The 20,530-nt window shown below is 39.3% G+C and overlaps 1 protein-coding gene across 2 annotated transcripts in view; it reads left to right on the forward strand.

Annotated features, from left to right (window-relative positions):
• Window positions 1–20,530, forward strand: part of slc25a21 (solute carrier family 25 member 21) — a 410,375-nt gene that overhangs the window by 11,672 nt on the left and 378,173 nt on the right. The window contains exons 2-3 of one of the 2 annotated variants that reach the window (XM_059956647.1): window positions 1,441–1,520; window positions 17,261–17,335. In XM_059956647.1, the coding sequence (XP_059812630.1) occupies window positions 17,269–17,335 (67 nt within the window). In that variant the 5' untranslated portion in view covers window positions 1,441–1,520; window positions 17,261–17,268. Of the gene's footprint in view, window positions 1–1,440; window positions 1,521–17,100; window positions 17,165–17,260; window positions 17,336–20,530 lie in introns of those variants that run through there. The other variant, XM_059956641.1, reaches the window with a different exon arrangement.

A 20,530-nucleotide genomic window follows, 5' to 3' on the forward strand; every position in this document is an offset into this window, starting at 1 on the left:
AGGATGTCCTCGATGGTGGGGAAGCTAGTGCCCGTGATGGAGGTGGCTGAGTTTACAATCCTCTGCAGCTTTTTCTGATCCTGTACATTGGCACCTCCATACCAGACAGTGAAGCAATCAGTCAGAAATTTGTTAGAATCTTTGGTGGCATATCTAATCTCCTCAAGCTCCTAATGAAATACAGTCACTGGTGTGCTTTCTTCATAATGCATCCATATGTTTTACTTAGGATAGATCCTCAGAGATGTTGACAAACGGGAACTTGAAACTCCTTACCTTTCCACTGCTTGATGCATGATGAGGATGGGTGTATGTTCCCCCAACATCCCCTTCCTGAAGTCCACAATTAATTCTTTGGTCTTACAACTGTGAGTAAAATACTGTTGTTGTGACACCACCCAACCTCTGTCTGTCTTACCCAACCTCTGTATGCCTCCTCGTCAGCCTCTGAGAGTCTGCCAACAGCAGTTATGTCAACGGCAAATTTACAGATGGTGTTTGAGTTGTGCTTAGCCATACAGTCATGAGTGTAAACAGAGTAGAGCAGCAGGTTAAGCATGCATCCATGAGGTTCACCTGTGTTGATTGTCAGTGAGGAGGATATGTTATAACTGATCTGCAGTGACTGTAGTCTCCCAAATTCAAGGATCCAGTTGCAGAGGGGTTTATAAAGGCTGAGGATTTGAAAGTTGTTGAATTGTACTGAGGGGATGATGGCATTAAGTTTGAGCTATAATCAATAAATAACAGTTTGATGTAGGTATTGCTGTTGTCCTGATGTTTCAAGACAGAGTGGAGAACTAGTGAAATTGTATCCACTGTAGACCTATTGTTGCAATAGACAAATTGCAGCAGGTCCAAGTCTTTGCTTAGGCAGGAGTTAATTCTAGCCATGACCAACCTCTCAAAGCACTTCAACACAGCAGATGTGAGTACTACTAGACAACAGATGTTGAGGCAGCTCACCCTGCTCTTCTTGGGCACCGGTATGATTGTTGCCCTTTTGAAGCAGGTGGAACCTCTGACTGCAGCAGTGAGAGATTGAAGATGGCCTTGAACTTTCCAACCAGTTGATTGGCACAGGTTATCAGTGTCCTGCCACATACACCATTGGGGCCTGACATCTTGTGAGGATTCACCCTCTTGAGAGATGTTCTGACATTGACCTCTGAGACAGATATCACAGGGGCACCAGATGCTGCAAGGATTTCGAGAGGTATAGTTCAATTCTTTCTTTCAAACAATGCATAAAAGGTGTTCAGCTCATCAGGGAGTGAAGCATCACAGATATTTATGACTTTCGATTTTACCTTGTAGGAAGTAATGGCCTGCAACTCCTGCCATAGCTGATGTACATCTGAGTCCATCCCTAACTTTACTCGGAATTGCTTTACAGCTCTTAAGATAGCCTTTGATATATCATATGTGGATTTTTTGTAGACTTCTGGATCACTGGTCTTGAACACTACCAATCTAGCCCTCAGCAGACTGCAAATCTTCTGGTTCATCCCTGGCTTCTGGTAATTATATTATTAGCATTCAATAAATTGTTAATGACATTAACTGTGAAAAGAAAGGCCAGCCTGACAACTACCATACTGTGCAACAAATGGGTGCAATAGAAATACACAGTAAATGTAAATTCAAAGGCACAAAGGTAATGGATTTGTAATTTCTATATTGCATGGATGTCCCAGAAAGTTGAGACCCTTTTACATTCCTGGTAAGAAATGTCATGGAACATGTGCAAATATTTTGAACATTCAGATGTCACAGTTCACCAAAACTATTGATGTTAGAAGGAACAAATTGAGTTGCAGAAATCCTATTAATTTCTTTGCGATCTTTACCCCTGCCTCTTCTGCAACAATAAGAGCAAGGAGATACATTCTTCCCATGTGCACCAAGTGCTAAAATATTGGGTACCAAATGCTCATAGGCACTCACTTTCACTTTGCCAGCACTAGTTACAAGTATGAACTAAAGAGCTGAATTTCAGAGCTGAAGTGAAAGTGACAGCTCTTGACAAGGTGTGGATCAAGAAGAACTGATCGAATTGAAATTAATCAGAATCAAGGGGAAAAGCTCACCACTGAGTGGGATAAAACTTTACACAAAGGAAGGTTGTTGCAGTTGTTGGATATGTGTCATCTCATTTCTGGATAATGAAATGTTCCTTGGGCAGTATTCTGAATAATTTCAGCATTTTCTGATTTTATTATTGTAAATAAATACATTTTAGGTACTATTTTGTTTCCTTTCAAATCTACTAGCATCAACTCATGTTTGACTCTTCTTGTAAACTGCTATTCAGTTCCTCCTTCCTTCAAAGTTCAAAGTAAATTTGTTTCAAAGTACATACAGGATATATGTCACCATATACAATCCTGAGATTCATATTCTGTACTGTCACCTCTCAAATATATGTAATCTTTAGCTGTCTCTATGGCTCCTCATGGCAAACAAATGACAAAGGTTATGATGAAGAGCACTCTGACTGGCTGCATCACTGTCTGGTATGGGTGGATGCTACTGCACAGGATCAAAAGTAGCTATGGAAAGTTTTTTAAAATTAATCAGTTCCATCTTGGGTACTAGCCTCCATAGTATCCACAACATGTTCAAAGAGTGGTACCTCAGAAAGGCAGCATCCATCATTAAGGACCCCCATTACCCAGAATATGCCTTCTTCTCATTGTTATCATCAGGAAGGAGGTACAGAAGCCTGGAAGAGACATGCTCAGCGATTCAGAAACAGCTTCTCCTCTGCCAGCTGATTCCTAAATGGACATTGAACCCATGGACATTACCTCACTATTTTAAAAAATATTTCTGTTTCTACAATATTTTATATTTAATATGCATACAGTATATATATGTACTGTAATCATTTTACTGATTTTTTTGTATTGTTATGTATTGAATTTTACTGCTGCCACTAAGTTAAAAAATTTCACGACATATGCCAGTGATATTAAACCTGATTCTGATTCTGATGAAAATAAACCTCTGAACCTTGATACTTTTTGCCTGCCTTAGTCTTTTTATATTCTTCAACACTATTGGTTTCATTATTCTCCTCCATCTGCAGTATTGTTTAGCTGATTGGTGTAGAATGTGCTCAGTTATTCACTACTACATGTATTTGCAACCAGTGAACCAAATTTAATTTATTCTCTATCTGTTATAACCTACTGAGATCTAAAATCCCTCAGATCTGCACTTGACCTTATTCTATTGAATTTCTATATTCTGCTTCGTGATGTCATATTCTATGTATATGTTGATGCAAAATTGACTTTAACACCATTTCTCTCAACTGTTCACATGGCAGTGTGATTGTCAAAACTCCTGGATGAACAATATCTTACAAATAGTATTTGGAAAATCATAGCCGCTGGCTGTCAGACTCCTGCATATTCTGTTTCCACACTGCCCTTTCTGTTCTCTCTTTGGTCTCGGTCAGAACAGATTGTTTGCATGCCTTGTGTTCCACTTGTTGCTGATCAGAATCAAGTTTATGATTTCTAACATAGTGTAACTCATGAATTTTTTTGTTTTGTGGATGCAGTACACTGCAACAGATAAAAATTACTATGTTACAATAAACAAATAAACATACAAATAGCTAGCTAGGTTGATTGATAGATAAATGGTGCAAAAGTGGGGTAGTGTTCATGGACCATTCAGAGATCTGATGGTGGAGAAGAATGACTGTTCTTAAAACATTGAGTATGTGAGTTCAGGCTCCTGTACCTCTTCATCAGTGGTAGTAAAGAAAAGAACACATGTCCTGGATGGTGAGGGTCCTTAAATATGGATGCTGCCTTCTTGAGGCACTTCCTCTTGAAGATGTTCTTGATGGTGAGGAAGGTTGTGCCCATGATGGAGCTGGCTGAGTCAAAGGAACCTCAAATACAGGCAGTGATGCAACTGCTTTCCACTGTACATCTGTAGAAAAAAGCAAAGTTCATTGGTGGCATTCCAAATCTCCTTAAATTCCTAATGAAGTATAGTCACCGTCATGCCTTCTTCATGATTGCATCAGTGTATTGGGCCCATGATAAATACTTTGAGAGGTTGATGCCCAGGAACTTGAAGCTGCTCTCTCTTTCCTATATTTACCCTTAATGAGGACTGATACCTTACTAAAATTTATATATGTTGGCAGATGCACTCATTACAAATAATTAGTTATCTATTTATTAAATGTTAGTTGATGCTGTATGTCATAATTAGGAACCCAATCAATTTTTAGTGAATAAAATACATCATTGCTCTTAGATGGCATATTTCTTGCATCACAAGATCCAAAGTTACTTCACTGTCAGTGGAGTACAATGAGTTGTGATCATGTCGGAAATATGGTAGTTAATTTATACATAGCTTACTTCTACTAATAGTAATGTGGGAATTGCTAGTTAATCAGTTATTGTAATGTTGATTAAGTCACTGGGAACAACTATTCTGCTGTTCTTCCAAATTGTGTATTGTGTGCATGAAAATAGATTTTTTTTTAGCATTACACAATTCAACATTCTATTTTTTTCCCATGAACTAAATAAAATGACCACTTCTGAGTCCTTTTCTATCATTCAGAAAATAAAACTAGGAAGTTCCTGGAATGAATAATAATGTGATTACTTTGTTGGGACTGTGCAGATTGATACCATGCCCTGCAAAATTTTCTTTCTGGAGCATTCTGGAGGAGAATTAACCATTTTATTCAGAGGGCACCAATGATGGGCACTTTGGGACAACGTGGTCTTATTCTGGAAACAGTGTGCCTCAGTGCTGCACAACTGACCTGCAAGGGCAGCAAAATACTTAGTTATTTACTTACATCCTTCAGCCAACAGCCCGGTACTGCACCTGAATCTGCCCCTCCCCATCTTATGCTCAATTCCCTCCCCCCCCCCCCCACAGTGTGCAAACTCCCCCTTCTGAATGTATTGCCCATTTTGCAACCCCATCTCCACTGTCAGAATGTCAGTCCTCATGCTGTCTTCACCCCCATCTCCTTCCCACCCTCTGTAGGATCTGACTTCTGGCTGGTTTCTTGACTTCCTTCTCTCTCCTTTATCATCAGTTGCCAGAATGACATTCTTCCCTACTGACCAAAGCATCCAACTGCTGGTTTCTCTCTTGACTGCTTGAGCTCTTCTCTCTTGAGCTCCCTAATTTGTCCAAAAGGACAACTGGTCTGGGTGGCACATTTTCAATTGTGAAATATCTGGCTTCTTTTCATTGGGGCCTTGGGCCTAAATTGCACCTTTTATGGGATCGTAGAATTTCTCAGTACATAATTTAAGCAGGCAGTTAATCCATCCTCTACATTACGATTCCAATCTTTATGATTAAGCTTCTGCAGTGACTTCTGAAATTACAACCATTTTGGCATAGAATTGAACCTGCAAAATAGAAGGAACAAAAATCACCATCACAAATGCACTGATAAAAATCTACAGAACCTGCTTAACAATCCAACATACATAATTAAAAGCTGTACTTATATAGGCACTTTACCTCCTGGCACCCAGCTGGTTCATTCAGTATTTTTTTAAATTATCTTACTTTTTTGATTAGGGTAAGGTACTACTCATATGGATGGTATCTTCCTTTGTAGAGATATCGCCAAAGGATGCAAGGATACATATCATTTGCAGATATCAGGTACAGAAATGGCAGATGGAGCTTTTTCTGGGCAAATGTAAGGTGTTGTACATTAACAGTACGTTGTTAATGGTAGAACACTTAACAACGTTGATATACTTTGGAATTTAGGGGTCCAGTCCATAGCTCCCTGAAAGTGGCTGCCCAATTGAGAGGGCAGTGAAGAAGACATATGACATACTTGGTTTTAATAGTTGCAGTATTGAGTTCAAGAGTCAAAAAACTCTGATTGCAATTTCATTAAACTCCAGTTCGGGCACATTTGGAATATTGCATCCGGTTCTGTCCCATCATAGAAAAGATGTGAAGGCTTTGGAGAGGATGCAGAAGAAATTTACCAGGATGATGCCTGGATTGGAAGGCAAATGCTATAAGAAAAGGTTATACAGATGTGTTGCTTTTTTCTGGAGTGGTGGAGGCTTATGTCAAATCAGATAGGAGTTTATAAGATTTTGAAGGGGATATATAGAGTAAACAGCCGATATGGTATCTTTTCACCAGGGTTGTAATGTCTAATAATTGCAGGCATGCATTTAAGTAATGGGGGGTGGTGGGAAGGGTTTAGTTTAGCAGGTATTTAATTAGTTCAGCACAACATAGCATGACCTCTTACTGTTCTGTGTTCCATTATCTTGTTCCACGTGTCTGTTCATTCTTCCTGCCTAAGCCTCTTTGTCTGTTGCTGCTCACCATGTATAAACTTCTGTATAAACTGTAAATCTTGAAATTGTTCTGTACAAGTAGGTCAATAACATATACTGGAAAAAAGTAGATCTCATACAAACTCCACGAAGAACCCCACTATGCACTTCCCTTAGCATCTGTTGTTTGTAAAGCAAAAACCTACATACACTGGATATCTGAAATACAAAAGGGAGATCCTGGAGATAATAGATTAGATAACACTTCTGAAGGAAGGAACATGATTAATGTTTCAGATCCATGACTTTTCAAAGTTCAAAGTAGAATTTATTATCAGAGTACATACATGTCACCACATACAACCCTGAGATTCTTTTTCTGCGGGCATACTTAGCAAATCTATAGAACAGTAACTGTAAACAGGATCAATGGACAACAAACTGTGCAAATGCAGATATAAATAAATAGCAATAAATAATGAGATAAATGTCCATCAATAAGTGTAATTAGCCCTTTTTGTTCAAGAGCCTGATGGTTGAGAGGTAGTAACTATTCTTGAACCTTGTGGTGACAGTCCTGAGGTACTTGTACCTTCTACCTGATGGGAACAGTGAGAAAAGATCATGGCCTGGGTGGTGAGGATCTTTGACAATGGATGCTGCTTTTCTACGGCAATGTTTCATGTAGATGTGCTCAATGATTGGGAGGGTCTTGTCTGTGATGTACTGGGCCGAAACCACTACCTTTCGTTGGATTTTTTGCTAAAGGTATTGGTGTTCCCATACCAGGCCATAATGCAGCCAGTCAGCACACTTTCCACTACACAGCTATAGAAGTTTGCTAAGGTTTTTGCTGATGTGACAGACTCTGCAGACTCCTGAGGAAGCAGAGGTGCTATTGTGCTTTCTTCGCAATTATATTTCTATTATGGGTCAAGGACAGGTTTTCTGAGATATTGACACCCAGGAATTTAAAGATACTGACCGTCTCCACCTCTGATCCTCTGCTCATGAACTGATTACCCTCTCCTGAAGTCTACAATCAGTTCCTTGGTCTTATCGACATTGTTATTACATCACTCAGCCAAATTTTAAATCTCCCTCCTGTCTGCTGATTCATCACCACCTTTGATACAGCTCACAACAGTGGTGTCATCAGCAAACTTGAATATTGTTTTGGAACTGTACTTAGCCACACGGTCATAAATGTAAAGCAAGTACACCAGGGGACTAAGTAAACATCCTTGCAGTGCTTCTGTACTGATGGAGATTGTGGAGGATAAGCTTTTGCCAATCCAAACTGACTGGGGTTTACAATTGAGGAAATTCAGAATCCAATTACACAAGGCAGTATTGAGGCCCAGGTCTTGGAGTTTACTGATTAGTTTTGAGGAGATGATGCTGTTAAATGCTGAGCTGCAATTAGTAAAGAGCATACTAAAGTATGCATCTTTGATGTCCAGATGTTCCAGGGTTGTGTGAAGAGCCAATGAGATTGCATCTGCTATAGACCTATTGCTTCAGTAGGCAAATTGGAGTGGATCCAGGTCGCCACTCAGACAGGAGCTGATATGCTTCAACACCAGCCTCTCAAAACATTTCATCACTGTGGATGCAAGTGCCACTGGGCAACAGTCATTTAGACATTAGAAAAAAGTAAAATTAGAGAACAAAATATGTTTTAAGTTGCTAGGAAAGGGGAGGTATTGAGATAACAAAGGAGTAATATCTATGATAGAATGTACAGTTGGTGGTGCAACAGACTGCAGGAAGGGATGCAGGCTTATTAATTTTAAATAATCTGTCTGGCAGAGCTGATCTGGCAGGAAAAGTGATGAAAGAGGAGAATAAACATTACTTGTTCTGTGGGATTCAGCTAGAAAATTCCTGGAAATTTGAAATTTTAAAAATTGGAAATATTCAACATATCAGCTGGCATTTGAGAAGAGAGGAAAAACTAAATTAACATCATGAATTGATGACCTTTCATCAGAACTGGCCTGTTCTATTACAAACAGGAAAGACTGGTCATCTGTCATTAATGAGTCTTGATGGCTGTAAAGGGGCCTAACAGAAGATCAGATGCTGTTCCTGGAACTTGGCTCCAGGTCTCCAACAATAAACATTGAATTGTAATTTATTACATAAATTACATTATAGCAGGATGAATAAAATAATGAGTAAGGAACAGGCAACAAACAGACAAATCAGGCTAAATCTGTAGAAGGGGAAACAGAATTAACTCTAGGTAACAGTGTAAGTGTCCAAGGGCAGACATGTTAGTGTAAAAATATGACAGATATAAATATGGCAAGCATCTGGAAACTCACATCCACCATTGTGGATAGTGCAGAGGTACAAAGTCTTTACCAACCTGTTAACCATATAGAACATATAACAATTACAGCACGGAAACAGGTCATCTTGGCCCTTCTAGTCCGTTCCAAATGCTTACTCTCTGTTCTGGATGGATGTCCTGAAAGTATATCTGGAGAACTACAAAATCTGACCCAGTTGATCATTCAGGTGAGCTCTTAGAGGAATAATCAAGGGAAGAAGATGAATCACCATATCAGACTAGAACATGTAGATCAGCTGCAGAGTCAGCTGGAGAGTAGGATGGGGCCAGTTAGGTGTTAGTTTGTTTGGAGGCTGTGCTGAATGCTTTCCGGATCATGCCAGTAGAAGCACAATGGGAGAACTCCAGGCTTTTCCAAAGGATGGTCAAAGTTGGGGAAATATCAGGAACAAGAAAACTAGGGAGTACTGAAGGATGGAAATATGGGAATCCAGAAGAATAGAAAGAAAATAAAAGGAGGGTCTACAAGCAGATCAATGTACACATGAATGATCATGAAAAAGATAAATTATATATGTGTGAATAAATTAATAAGATCAGAATAGATGTGTTCTGGCAAAGACAAAGAAACAATAGAGATTTAAGGTCAGATGTAAAGGTTCAATAAAGTTAAGTTCGGAACGGTAACACTGGTTTTGAATACTCGGGTTCAAGAGCAGCTGTGACATGTGAATCACTCAGGTTACTTAAAGTGTATCAGAGAACTTGCTGTTGAAAGATTCTCATTAGAATGAAGAGTTGGAATGTCTGGAAATTTTCATTTTGGTCAGTATAGAATGTCTGTGCATTTCCTTAAGCCAGTAAATCCTTCTGTTGTGAGGTCAAGAAAAGCTCACATGCTCAAGTGCAATGTAATAAGGTTTAAGTATTGCTGTGGTGTAATGATCATCCTATAATCTAGTCTAGATATAAAGGCCAGAACATTAAGTTCAAGTTTATTGTCATCTGACTGTACATACTGTATATACATTAACCAAAACAATGTTCCTCCAGGCCAGTGCACCCACAAAGCATACATATAGCATACACAACACATAAAACTAAATATTAGCACAAATAAGTTAATAAAATATAATTCAAAATGCATGTAGTGTACAGCATAAGTGAACAGTAAACAATTTGCTATCCTAGTGACAAGACTTTAGTGGTGGCAGAGTATTCATTCTTTCAACCTGAGGAAAGAAATTATTACACAGTCGAGCAGTGCTAGTTTTGATGCTTCTGTACTTCCTTCTTTCCTGACAATACTAGATCAAAGGGATTGTGAGATGGGTGGTATTGATCCTCAACAATGCTTTGGGTCCTTCGGATACAACACTTTTGGTAAGTATCACAAATGGGGGGCTGGGGGGGGGGAGAAATGAATAACATTCTTGTGCATGAGGCATCATTTTTTAGGTGGCACAGGATAGCATGGAGGGCAGAGGCTATGGGATCATCAGTAGATCAGTTTGAGTGGTAGGCTCAATAATAAATAATAATAATAAACAATTAATCATTGGAATTGGTTTATTGTTCTCACATGTACTGAGATACAGTGAAAAGCTTGTCTTGCATACTGTTCATACAGTACACTGAGGTAATACAAGGTAGAACAATAATAATGTAGAATGAAGTGTAACAGCTACAGAGAAAGTGCAGTACAGGTAGACAATGAAGTACAAGGTGCATTGTGAGATCAAGAGCCCATCATATCATAGCAGAGAACTATTCATCTTCCCCTCCGCAATCAAATTTCAGAACGAAAATCCATGAAGATTACCTCACAAATTTGATGACATGGGTCAGTGATGCTGATTCTCATTCTTATAACATCAGGATAGAAGCAGTCTTTGAACCTGGTGGTACATGCTTTCAGGCTCTTGTATCTTCAACCTATTAGGAAAGGGAAGAAGCGAAAGTGTCCAGGGTGGGTGGAGTATTTGATTATGATGGAGGTATTATAGAGGCAATAAAAGGTATAGACATAGACAGGATTGATAGAGGGAAGGCTAGTTTCCGTTATGTAAAAACTGATGAGGGTTGATGGGGCATGCCAAATTTATCTACCTTCAGACCTTTCAGTTTCCCAAGAACATTCTCTTTAGTTATGGTAATTTCAAATACTTCATGACCCCTGAGACCTGGAACTTCCACCAAACTGCTAGTGTGTTCCACAGTGAAGACTGACGCAAAATACTTATTCAGTTTATCTGCCGTTTCCTTGTTCCGTATCACTACCTCTCCAGCATTGTTTCCAGCAGACCAATATCCACTCGTGCCTCTCTTTTACATTTTTTGCAGCTGAAGAAACTTTTGGTACGTTCTTTAATATTATTAGCTAGCTTACTTTCGTATTCTATCTTTACCTTCCTAAGGTTATTTTTAGTTGCCTTCTGTTGGTTTTTAAAAGCTTCCCAATCCTCTAACTTCCCACTATTTTTGCTGTATTATATGCCCTCTCTTTGGCTTTTATGCTGGCTTTGACTTCTCTTGTTAGCTATGGGTTGTGCCACCTTTCCTTTAGAATACTTTTTCCTCTTTGGTAGGTATATATCCTGTGCCTTCTGAATTGCTTCCAGAAATTCCAGCCATTGCTGCTCATCTCTGTAAGTGTTCTTTTCCATTCAATTCTGGCCAATTCCTCTCTCATGCCTCTGTAATTCCCTTTATTCCACACAAATACTGGTACATCTGTATTTAGCTTCTCCTCAAATTTCAGGGTGAATTCGATCATATTATGGTCATTTCCCCTCAGTGTTCTTTTACCTTAAGCTATCTAATCAATTCCAGTTCATTGCATAATACCCAATCCCGAATAGCCGATCCCCTGGTGGGCTCAACCACGAGTTGTTCTAAAAAGGCATCTCATAGGCACTCTAGAAATTCCACCTCTTGGAATTTAGAACCAACCTTATTTTTTCAATCTACCTGCATACTGAAGTCCCCCATGACTATTGTAACATTGCTCTTTGGCATGCATTTTCTATTTGCCCTTGTAATTTGTAGGCCACATCCTTACCATTGTTTGGGAGTCTGTATACATCTCCCATCAGGGTCTTTTTACCCTTGCAGTTCCTTAGCTCTATCCACAATGATTCAACACCTTCTGACCCAATGTCACCTCTTTCTAATGATTTGATTTCATATTGTACCAGCACAGCAATGCTGCACAATCTGCCTTCCTGCCTTTCCTATCCATTGTATATCTGTGGACATTAAGCACCCAGCTAGAATGTTTCAACCATGATTCATTGAAGCTGACAACATCATACCTGCCAATCTAAAAATTGTGCTGCAGATTCATCTACCTTCCTCCATGTAATGTGCACATTCAAATATCACACCTTCAGTCCTGTATTCAACCTTTTTGATTTCATCCACCTTTTACATTGCAACATATTCTGTTGATTGCAATTTTGCCCTATCAACAGCCTCTTCTCACTACACATTGCCTCTGTTTGTAAACCAGCTACCTCATCTTCAGCACTGTCATCCACATTTCCTACAATACTTCTTGATTGATATACATCCAGCTCAGGTCACTAGTCGCATCATGGTCAACCTTTTGATTCCTAATTTTGTTTGACACAACAGTTGGCTGGTCTGGGTTCCAATTTTGGATTGGTTTTATCTCATGGCAACTCTAATTGCTTTATGTAGGTCATATTTTTTTGTAAAGTTCAGGATCACCTGATTGCAAGTCAAGTCAAATCAAGTCACTTTTTTATTGTCATTTCAACCATAACTGCTGGTACAGTACACAGTAAAAATGAGACAACGTTTTTCAAGACCATGGTGCTACATGAAACAGTACAAAAACTACACTGAACTACATGAAAACAACACAGAAAAAAAAACACTAGACTACAGACCTACCCTGGACTGTATAAAGTGCACAAAACAGTGCAGGCATTATAATAAATAATAGACAAGACAATAGTAGAGGGCAGTTGGTGTCAGTCCAGTCTTTGGGTATTGAGGAGTCTGATAGCTTGGGGGAAGAAACTGTTACATAGTCTGGTCATGAGAGCCCAAATGCTCCGGTGCCTTTTCCCAGATGGCAAAAGGGAGAAGAGTTTGTATGAGGGGTGCGTGCAGTCCTTCATAATGCTGTTTGCCTTGCGGATGCAGTGTGTAGTGTAAATGTCCATAATGGCGGGAAGAGAGACCCCGATGATCTTCTCAGCTGACCTCACTATCTACTCCAGGGTCTTGCGATCCGAGATGGTGCAATTTCCGAACTAGGCAGTGATGCAGCTGCTCAGGATGCTCTCAATACAACCTCTGTAGAATGTGATGAGGATGGGGGGGGTGGGAGATGGACTTTCCTCAGCCTTTGCAGTAAGTAGAGATGCTGCTGGGCTTTCTTTGCTATGGAGCTGGTGTTGAGGGACCAGATGAGATTCTCTGCCAGGTGAACACCAAGAAATTCGGTGCTCTTAATGATCTCTACCGAGGAGCCGTCGATGTTCAGCAGGGAGTGGTCACTCCATGCCCCCCCTGAAGTCAACAACCATCTCTTTTAATCACATTCAGAGACAGGTTGTTGGCTTGCAGTCTGTTAGCCGCTGCACCTCTCTGTATGCTGACTCATCGTTCTTGCTGATGAGACCCACCACGGTCATGTCATTGGTGAACTTGATGATGTGGTTCGAGCTGTGTGTTGCAGCACAGCCATGGGTCAGCAGAGTGAACAGCAGTGGACTGAGCACACAGCCCTGGGGGGCCCCATGCTCAGAATGATGGTGTTGGAGATGCTGCCTCCGATCCAGACTGACTGAGGTCTCCCAGTCAGGAAGTCTAGTATCCAGTTGCAGAGGGAGGTGTTCGGGCCCAGTAGGATCAGCTTTCCAATCAGTTTCTGAGGGATGATTGTGTTGAATGCTGAACTGGAGTCTATGAACAGCATTTGAATATATGTGTCTTTTTTTGTCCATATGGGTTAGGGCCATGTGGAGGATGATGGCTATGATGTCGTCTGTTGAGCAGTTGGAATGGTACACAAACTGCAGGGGGTCCAGTGAGGGGGGCAGCAGGGTCTTGATGTGCCTCATGACGAGCCTCTCGAAACACTTCATGATGATGGATGTGAGTGCAACGGGATAGCAGTCATTGAGGCAGGACACTGAAGACTTCTTCGGCACGGGGATGATGGTGGCAGCCTTGAAGCACGTTGGAATGGTGGCGCTGCTCAGGGAAGATGTCAGTGAGAATATCTGCTAGCTGGTCTAAACATCCTCTAAGCACTCTACCAGGAATATTGTCTGGTCCAGCAGCCTTCCATGGGTTGACCCTGTGCAGGTTTCTTCTCACATCGGCCATGGTAAGACACAGCACCTGGTCATTTGGAGGAGATCTTGACTTCAGTAGAGAGTAAAGTCTGTCATAGTTTATCCATAGTTTCCAGAGTGGGAACACCGGGATTGTCTTCTTTGGCACTTCATTTTGTCTGCCATTCTGTAAGTCTTTTTGCAAATCAACCGTAACATCTTCTTGGGCCTTAATTCCTTATAAATGTATATTATTTTAAAAGTTTTATCTACATCTGTAGTGATAATATATGTTTATAAATATGGTGAATAATTCCAGCCCCAATGCAAATACTACAGGACTCATTCATCATACTCTGATAAATTTCAGAACCTGCCCATTATCTTTAATCTCTATCTGTTCATACTCAATCAATTTCCTATCTACAGTAGTCAATGATTTGCCTTCATTGGTAAGATCTTTGACTTCAGTTAAGTATTTCTTATCAGAGATGTTATCCCTCCTGGAGCCTATGTAATCAACATCTATACACATTACTTTATCATCACTTCAGTTATTTTAAAAGTTCAGGTAAATTTGTCAGACATGACCCTCCTTTTAAACATTCATGCTGGTTTTGCAGATCTGCTGAAAACTTTTGGAGATTTCAATGTCTCCCTCATTAGGTATAGAATCCAATTATTTATCCACAACTGACATTAGGGTAAGTGGATTATAATTGCCAAAGTTCACTTTTTCATTATTTTTAAAGAAATTTGGCTAATTAGGTTATCAGCAATATCCTTACTTTCCTCTTTTTAAACCCCAGATGGATTCCATTCTATGGATTTCTCAGTTTTAAATACCATTATTTTTCAGGTTTGTTTTGATTGTGTTATGCTCATTTTGATTGGATTGCTTGCCTTGGTAATGGAGCAACATGTTTGTTTGATTTGTTCCTATGACATGCAGTTGTACATTGAGGGTATACCATGCTGTCAAGGTTAAAATATCATTGAGGCATTACATGTTTCTGAAGGAGGGGATGGAGGAGGTGGAGGGATGAGGAAATGAATTGACAGTATATATGCAACTTTTTTCTGGTTGAAAAATGCATAGCTGAGGAATACATTCTCAAGATAATGGATTAATCATTTAGTGAGGAGAGCTTAAGAAACATTTAGCTGAAACGACTGTGGATTTTCACTGGTTGAATGAATTCAAGGTCACAGATAACAGAGCTTTGGATTCTTATAGAAATGAAAAGTGGAAGTGAAAAAGCAGGAAAATGTTAGAGTCACAGAATCAGCTATGATTGCATTGATTGCTGTCCAATCTATTCCTTTGATTTCTTAAGACATAAAAATTGAATGGACCTCAACCAGTTCTGTAGCCAGTGTCAACATTTCTAGATTGTGTAAGCTTTTCATAATGAAAGAAATTAATTTTCTAGATGTTCATCTCTATGAAAGCCTAAAACCAATGATATTTAGTGATGATTGTGCTTTTAATATTTCATCTTAACTGATAATTGGGAATATCAGAAAAATGAAAACACTTGAAAACAACAGGTTATCTTTAGGCTTGGACTAATCATCTATTCCTCTGAGTGGTTTATTCCAATTTTAGCACTTTTTTTGTAATTTTAAGTACAGTAGTTTTATGTTTTTGCACTCTGTTGCTGCCACAAATCAACAAATTTAACATAATTTAAGTCAGTGATAATAAATCTGATTTGATCCTTACTTACTCCCATCATCTTAATTATTTCCCCATAATACAATATTTTCCTGTCCTCATGATGTTTGTTTCCTAAAACAGCAGAGGCGCCATTCATCCAACAATGTTCATGTCAATTTCTCTCCCAGAGCAAACAATTGTTCTTTATTTGTAGTGTACATTTTTATTCCCCCTACATTTATCCAATATCTTTTTGAGGGATCCTATCGCATCTGCAGCCAATACATTTCAAATGCTGCATAAAAAGAGCTCATGTCAATCATAATGCTTTTTCCTTTTATTTTATCCTTGCAACTTTTGGACTGGATCTGTCCATCTTGGGCAAAAGCAACCAACCAACCATCCACTCCACTCAGACAGTCATATTTCAACATACACATTCTTCTCCCAAAAACTTCCTTCATTCCCCTCTTCTCTAAAGAAAAATAACTCTTAATTTCCAATTTATCTGTGGAACTGTTATCCCTCAATTCAGGAAACAGCCTCTTAAATTTGAGACAGGGTCAATGTTTGGTACAGGTTCAGCATAATTTCCCCAGCTTTCATTTCTATAACTCAATTATGTATGTCTTTTAATCAGATTTTCAGCCTATTCTGTACACACTATCCCTTTCCCCCTGCTCCTACACAATTTTGGAACTGTATCCTTTAATCTACATTGCCTCATTTGTTTCCAGTTCTTCTTGCCAAAGTGCATAAACTCGTATTTCTCCACATTGAACTTTATTTCACGTGTTTGCCAAGTAGATATTATACTGTCGCCAATTTCTCTGCAGCTCTGTTCTTTGCAGTTCAAGCATAGCTCAGTTTAGTGTCATCTACAAATTGTGGCTTACATATGTATTTATACAGCTGATTCTTATAAATGCCGCTGTCACAGACCAAAAAAAAAACAACTATCACGATTGTTTGTTCTTAGGCACCCTCACATTGCTGCTTTATGCCATGTGATTCAATGTTGCTGATAGTCCCATTACGTTCCCTTCTAAAAGGCATAAAGTCAAGGTACACGACATCAACTGCATTATCCTAATCAATTCTATTGATTTAATTATTAAATTGTTTTTGTACCAAATTAGGTACGATTTGTCTTATCTTTCACAATGTATCCTTTGCCCCTTACTATCAGCTTCCCGATAAGATCCATTTCCTTTGACCTCAAGTCTTTCTGCTCGTTCCATATCAATTCATAATTACACTTCCGGTGTTGCTACCGATTTGCTGCGTTTGTTTTCCATTTCCATTCTCCTCGCGACCTGAGCTCTTTTCAGGATTACTGAGTTCTACCTTACACAGACACCAGACCTCAAGTTACCATTACCTTCCTTACACTCTCTGCATTGACTCCTATTTGCCTCTCATTAGCTCCTCCCGTTTGTTCGGTTCTTTTCCCCTGCTCAATTTGGCTTACTCCAGTCTCCGCCTCTGCTGATCTCACGCTTTACCCTGGTATCATTTCGTTCCGAACAGCTGCTCATTGCTCGAGCACGTTGAGTGGTTTTGAGAACTTTTAACAGAGGTTGGAGCGGTTGTGTAACTCGAAGTCGTTTTACTCAAATTCTGTTTTTGGCCACCGTAACATGATTGAATAAGAAATTACATGTATTTGTTCCAGGGTTGGAAATGACGGCTGGAAACCAAAATTTTTTGAGAGAAGCGTCACATCAAACAGTGGCCGGAGGATCCGCGGGTGAGTTGCAAGCAAAGCTAAAACACAAATGCATATTTTAGAATAAGTGATTTGTGAATAATGGTGGTCAATTGAATCTAAACTAGGCTGCTATACCCGTTTCTATCGATTGTGTAGTTCTGTGTGTCTGCGAGTAATGGTGATTCTAAATGTTGTAAAGGGTCATTAGGGCAAGGCTTTACAGGAGTCGCCTACTTTTAAGAACACACAAAGAAATTGTAAATTAATACACATGTGCGGCGAATGCTGGATCTTTTTCTCGAAAGCAGGTTTGGGTACTGGTGAACTTGGTATTAGTCCTGTAGATTGACAAGCTCAGAGTTGCAACAGCGTCATTCCTGATGTACTTTCATGTTAAGAGATTGAGTTTAAATGGCTTTCGCCTGCAGTGTTTGTGTATAACATACAAATTGAATAAATTTATTCTCTTTTAATTTTTTTTCTAGTGATAGTGTTTGAATACTGCTCAGATTCAGGTTTTGAGTTTTGAACTTGGACATTTTATGATTTGACGGGAAGTTTTGAAAAAGAATACATTTGGAATTAAGTAGTCAGTGTTCTAAGACAAAGTGGGTGTAGCTTAATTAGACAGTCGAGTAGCTCTTGCTAGTTGGCCTGGGGCTTCTTGGCTGAGATATGAAAGTATTTACATGCATTATTAATAATACTTTTCCCCCTGCATGGAAGTGTAATTATGACCCTACTAAACAATTCAAAATGCCAATGTTTGGATTTTGTCATATTGTTATAGAACATGGAAAACTACAGCACATTACAGGCTTTTTGGCCCACAAAGCTGTGGCGAACATGTCCTTACCTTAGAAATTACCTAGGGTTACCCATAGCCCTCTATTTTCTAAGCTCCATGTACCTATTCAGGAGTCTCTTAAAAGATCCTATTGTATCCACCTCTACCACCGTCGCCGGCAGCCAATTCCAGGCACTTACCACTCTGCGCAAAAAACTTAACCCTGACATCTCCTTTGTACTTACTTCTAAGCACCCTAAAACTGTGCCCTCTCAGAATAACCATTTCAGCCCTTGAAAAAAAGTGTCTGACTATCCACACGATCAATGCCTCTCTTCATCTTATACACAGGTTAATAAAGAAAACAAAAGCGCCCATTTTAATGAAAGTCTAATGTGCACATTGGATCTCACAACTTTTTCGTCCGTTCTCTGTCAATTTTCCCCGGGTGTTGTCAACTCCTGACCCCATTCCACATCCACTCAGTCTATGTGGTATAGTGATAAGTCCCTTGGCTCAACTTTTCAGTACTAACCAAGTTTTCCACCTGACCTGGTTCTATTTGCTCTATTTGGCCCACATTCCACTAAACCTGTCCAGATGAAGGGTCTTGATCCAAAACATCAACTTTCTATTTCCTTCCATGGATGCTGCCTGACCCACTGAGTTTCTTCAAAATTTTGTGTATTCAAGATTCCCATATCTGCTTTCTTTGCCTCTCACAAAAGCTCTCTACTCTAATGAGACAGGTATATTAGAAGTACATGTCCAAAAGTCTTTTAAGCATTGTGATTGTACCTGTTTCTGTAACTTCCTCTTGCAGTTTCTTCCATATACCTACCACCCTCTGTGGAAAACAAAATTGCTCCTCTAGTGTTTCAATCACACCTTAAACCTATATCTTGTTTTGAACTCCCCAAACCTGAGGTAAGGACTGTGACCATTCATCTTGTCCATGCCCTTCATTATTTTGCATATCTCTGTAAGGCCACCCCTCAGCCTCCTCTGCTCCTGAGGGTGGAGCTTACTTAGCCTCCTGTAGCTCAAGCAGTGAAATCTCGGTAACATCCTTGTGAATTGTTTCTTCACCTATTCCAGTATCATGTCTTACATCTGGTGTTTGGCTCATTTGTCATAAAACAAAATGCTGGAAAGAGGTCAGAGTATATGAGGAGAGTGAAGCAATGACAAACTAAGCAATGTCATTGGAAGTGCCAACAAGAATTTGATTTAAGGTATAGCCTCAACTGAGCAATTAGTTAAGGGATATTAAACTAACTTGTCTATCATTTACTGCTTTCTGTCTTTGTTTCCTGTTAATATTCACCAAATTCATTTTCAATGTTTGGATATTACACAAGTTTCTCTCAAATTTAACTTTTGTACTACTTATAAGCTTTTTGGTTTTTCACTGTGCGGACATAAAACATTCCCTGTTCACTGACCTACTACCAACCTTTTCCACTTTGTATACTTTAATTTTCATTTTAACAATGTCCCTGACCTCCTCAGTTAATCCAGATCGTCCCTTTCTCATCAAATCCCACTTTTTAATTTGTGTTATGTTCTTGCTGTATTATTCCCTTGTTGGTCTATTGGCATATTTCAGAATTGATTTTTTTTTAGTCAACTTACTCAACTCCACCTTGGTGGCATTAAAATCTCCCACAACAGTTTCAGTTCCCTTTAAACATGCCCAAGAATGGACCTAGATATTTCCCATTCATGCTTTGCTCTATCAAGAGGTCACATTTAGGCACCCTTATAAGACTGCTTCCACCCATAACTTCTCTCCTGTGGTCTTTGTAATTTCAATCCAAACCTATTTCTGCATTACTAGTTACTGCTTCTATGCACAACTCAACATCATTCTGATGACTTGCTCAATTAAAAATGTTACCCTGACTTCCTTTTAGCCCAGTCTTCAAGAACATTATGTAATCTGGAATATTGTGCACCCAGTACTGTCATCCTGAAACCACATATGCATAATAATTATTGGATCATATTCATCTGTGCTCTCAGTTCACCTTTTATTGCAAATGCTGCGTGCATTCCGATATCAAGCAAATTGCAAGGATGCTGTATACAAAACGAAAGTAGAGAACTGATTCATGAAGCATCTGAGACAGCTGTTTAAAAGATAAATTTTTAAGTTAATAGTGACTTCAGTCCATATTTGGAATTATCTATCTTGTTTTGAATGTTTGTGTTCTCACTAGGTGATGAAACTGTAGGAGGATGTTTGGTTAATTACCTTGGATTGTGTAACAAAAATCTATAGTGAACAGGCACTTCAGCTTTTGGCCTGTTGTAAGATTATGCTTAGGTGATGACATAAGTTTGTAAAACTTTATACATTGACTAATTGACTTTGATAATTTGTACCTGCATGATTGAAGAATGGTAAATATACTGAGATGTATTGCTACCTTTTTGACTGTATC

The sequence above is a fragment of the Hypanus sabinus genome, chromosome 2, assembly GCF_030144855.1.
Source record: "Hypanus sabinus isolate sHypSab1 chromosome 2, sHypSab1.hap1, whole genome shotgun sequence".
Classification (NCBI taxonomy): domain Eukaryota; kingdom Metazoa; phylum Chordata; class Chondrichthyes; order Myliobatiformes; family Dasyatidae; genus Hypanus; species Hypanus sabinus.